At 38.2% G+C, this 4116-nt stretch overlaps 1 protein-coding gene across 1 annotated transcript in view; it reads right to left on the bottom strand.

Moving 5' to 3' along the window:
- The window catches only part of LOC116546245 (alpha-2-macroglobulin-like), a 16486-nt gene that overhangs the window by 3643 nt on the left and 8727 nt on the right, over positions 1-4116 (bottom strand). The window contains exons 8-11 of the mRNA XM_032272557.1: positions 3608-3728; positions 2579-2693; positions 2313-2422; positions 344-505 (exon numbers count right to left, since the gene is read on the bottom strand). Of these exons, the coding sequence (XP_032128448.1) occupies positions 344-505; positions 2313-2422; positions 2579-2693; positions 3608-3728 (508 nt within the window). The remainder of the gene's footprint in view (positions 1-343; positions 506-2312; positions 2423-2578; positions 2694-3607; positions 3729-4116) is intronic.

Genomic DNA, 4116 nt, shown 5'->3' with positions numbered 1-4116 from the left:
TAGTCCCAGCTAATTTTTGTATTTTTAGTAGAGACAGGGTTTCACCATGTTGGCCAGGATGGTCTTGATCTCTTGACCTCGTGATCCGCCCACCTCGGCCTCCCAAAGTGCTGGGATTACAGGTGTGAGCCACCGCGCCCGGCCTAACCCCGCACTTTTAATCACAACAATATACTGCCTGCTTTTCATAAACTTTAAAAAAGTTAACCTTAAATTGGTTTCTAATTGCTAGGTTTTTTTCTCTCCTTAGGACTAAACACGATTTGGAAATTTCCTTGCAGTTCGTTTGCAGCCTTGTTTTCAAAGCCACTTCATGTCATTGGTAACTTCTTTCCATACTTACCCTAACAGAAAGAGAGGTACCCATCACATTGGTGGTGTTGATAGAGAACTGTACAAGACCATGTTCGTCTGTGGTAGCATTGGAGTGATAGTTTGCTTCATTTGCTCTGATGAATACGACTTTATTTGGCATAGGGACACCTTTCCCATCTACGAGGCGCACCTGAAGATTAAAAGCTGTGGATTAGTTATATAGATAATAACTAATAGGCACCAAACATACTCATTTTATCACATTTTTTTAGAGCCTCCTCTATGTTGAACATGGTTCCAGGCACTGAGGACACAGCAGTGAAAAAAACAAAGGTTCTCCCATCACAGAGCTTGTTGTCTAGTGAAAGAGAGAGATGCTAAATAAATATATAAATAACATACACTAATTTAGCAGTAATCAATTCTAAGAAGAAAAACAGGGTAGTGTGAAGGGATAGAGGGTGACAGGGATAATGACAAGAACAACCTGAAAAATGTGCTCCAGATATTTTGCAAATGCTGTGTATTATATATAAGTCTTAGAGTCACGGAGCACTAGAGTAATATGATCATGAAATATTTTAATCTATTAACTAAATTTATTTGTGCCTCAAACACCTATTTTGGGGTGGACCGTTAACTTCCTATGGATTAGTGTCTGAAGTCTCATAAGTACACTAGTAAGCAGTTGCCAATACATTGTCTTGTGTGTTTTTACAGCTGTGTTAGATATGGACTCTGCTTCTCAACCTAGATCTTCAGCTTTTTGGAAGGTAGGCAGATTTTATGACATACTTCCCATGTGAAAAATATACAACTGAAAAGAGGCACATAGTGTTAAATAAATCCCTAAAGCCATTTTACTGTTAGAATTGTATCTGCCAGTTCAGTAGCCCAATTCAGATTGTAAAGGTGGTGATTCTTTTTCAAGTATAAGCTACAGTTGGTAACAGGAAGAGCCGTAGGCTGACCTGCATCAGTACTCATAACTGATTTACAAAATCTAAGTTTGCCGGTGAAATGTTGGTTTATGTGCAAAGACAAGAATGGACACATAATTCTGATTTCCTTCTAGCTAGAGAGTCTTATGACACATAGGATCATTATTTAACAGCAATAAAATATATTTTAAAAGTACAATATCTTTCTGAGAAATTTACAAAGGAGCTGCACTTTCATTTTAGAAAGTTGAATCCATTTTGCTGTCATGATATAACCAAGACTTCTAAGATGTACTCCACTTTGTTGAGACCGTGCTTCTGTCTTTTATACCCTTCATAGCTGAAATCGTACATTTACATTAAGAAAATGATACACAGTTAGTACACACTGAAGCACCTGTAACTGTCATCTTAGACTTCTAGAGTCATAAAAATCCACTTGCACCTCTGCTGACAACAGAAAACTTGTAACAGAAGATTTTTTTGGGTAAATAATATAAAAATTCATAATTCGAAAATCTGAGAACCTTAAGTAACAGTGTTTTACCCCATGTTCACTGTTTTAAAAATATATTTTTTATTATAGAAAAATAGTGTAAATATAATATCCATGAAATAAGCATTATAGTTGAATCTTTAATACTTCAAAATAAAAATTAAAACCACTTACCCACCTATTTCCATACAGTTAGTGTTAGCATGGTAATAAAGCTGGTCAGCATGAGTTTTGAGATTCTTGTGATAAAATGTCATAAAAACCTGAGGCTGCCTGGTAAACCATGAGGAGATTGAGTGACTTGTACAATGCTGTTTCAAAAAGAGGGGAAAAGCTCTACTAATTTTAATAAGGCTTTAGGATAATTATATACATTTCATATACAAATTTACAGAGGAATAAGTCTATTTTTATGTAGTTTTATACCTTTGGTTAGGCTAATCAAGCCTGGGTGATATTTTATACCTTTGGTTATATTAAAGGATCACATTAACCAGGCACGGTTTTAGGAGAAACCATAACAGCACGTGGTTTGATGAGTGAACTGGAAAATACTCCACCTGCCCAAAGAAGGGAATCCCTTGTCTAAAGTTTGAGTCCACTTTCACAAATGAGAGTTTGGTGATGGTTCTTGTGATTTCACTAGTCCCCCTTCCAGTCAGCTCCACCTCTGAAAAAAAAGAAAAGCATATGTTCCTTTTGGGAAGGATGATGTCTCTATAATTCTATCACCTCCCGCCCCCAACCCCCGCCTTACATTTCATTATGTGGCTAAAAACAACCAATGCTTATTGTTTCTTCTCCCACACCCATGTAGTACACAAACCTGTCCCTTCTTCTTGGATCTTGGCCTCAGTGTGAAGTTTCATTTCATACTCCTTCCTCTTCAGCTGGAAGACCTTGGTTTTTAGTTGCTGAGAGAAGCAGCCGTGACTGTTCAGCTAAGAGGCGAGAAAATAAAATACAGGAACACAATGCATATTACACCAGAGAGATCAGTGGTCAGGTCGCCTGGTGTGATTTTTGTGACGGACAACGTCAAATAGGCATTTTCTATGATGAGGACACAATAAATATTCTCTAGCAGCTAAATATTACATTTCACAACAATATCTCATGTATAATTAACAGGTGTATTTTTTAGTATGTGAAATTCCTTAGATACGATGCGATAGAAATTCCTTAAAATTTGGGAGGGTAATTTTTTTTTGTACAAAGGATGCATATTTTTTGTACGTATTTATGAAGTACATGAGACATTTTGTTACACGCATACAATATGTAATAATCACATCGTGGGATTTACGGTGCCTACCAACTGAAGTATTTATCATTTCTATGTGTTGGAAACATTTCAAGTCCTGTGCACTTGCTATTTTGAGACACACAGTACATCTGCTCTTCACCATTAAAACTCCTCATCAAAGCCTGGTTCCTCCTCCATAGCATTCAGCTGTTGCTGGGAAGTGGCCTCCCATATGGGGACTGTGTTCGCTAACTCTCTGGCATCTTGGTGGGGCCGTGTAACAGGTTCTTGCTCACAGAGAGAGCAGAACTGATGCCCTGGCCAGCTAAGGCAGTTAAGAGGAGTGTGGTTTTTCTCCTTCCTTTATAGAAGTTGATGCCCATGGAGGATTTGGATGGATGGCTCAGCATCTATCATTCTGAAACACTCAAAATAAATAATTTCCATTGTGCTAAGTTCATGATTTTGGGACACATTACAATAGCCAACCTGGAATTATCTTCTGGATTGTTCTCTTCCTGAGAAAAGAACCATGCTGCAATTCACTTCACTGCTTTTCAACAATGCCTTCATTGTTATTTCCTGGAAAAAAAACAGTGTTCGACCTACCTGCCCACTAAATTTCTCGCAGTAAGCCTGTGACTCTTCACCAAAGCAGTCAGAAACATCATTATACTTTCTGCAAATGCTCACAGTCACATGTCCTGGGACAGGCTTCCCATATGTATATCTGTGATGAGAACATTCCCAAGGGAATCAGAGCAGACACCAAACCTCCCCATTTTCTAGCTATTTACATCTCTCCTTTAGCTACAGTGTATTCCCCATCTGTACTTCCCTCTCTCTCTGCTGGGCTCACACAGTGTTGAACACAAGTGTCACTAATGGCCCTTATAGAAATCACCATTGCAACATGCTGAAATTTACTACATTCTTCTTTTGTCATTTCTTTTTCTTAATCTTTTTTCAGTTTTATCTTTAGAAAGTCTTCATTATTATAAAACTTAAACCTGTTCTTTTTTTTTTTTTTTTTTTTTTAAAAGGGGTTTCCCCCTTTTTTCCCAGGCTGGGGGGGAAAGGGGGCACCCTGCGCACCCCGACCTCCCCCCCCCCGGTTC

Source organism: Sapajus apella, unplaced genomic scaffold (assembly GCF_009761245.1).
Source record: "Sapajus apella isolate SASKATOON/1434 unplaced genomic scaffold, GSC_monkey_1.0 scaffold717, whole genome shotgun sequence".
Lineage (NCBI taxonomy): Eukaryota > Metazoa > Chordata > Mammalia > Primates > Cebidae > Sapajus > Sapajus apella.
Note: the sequence above shows the minus strand (reverse complement) of the source record. Positions and strands in the feature narration are given on the sequence as shown.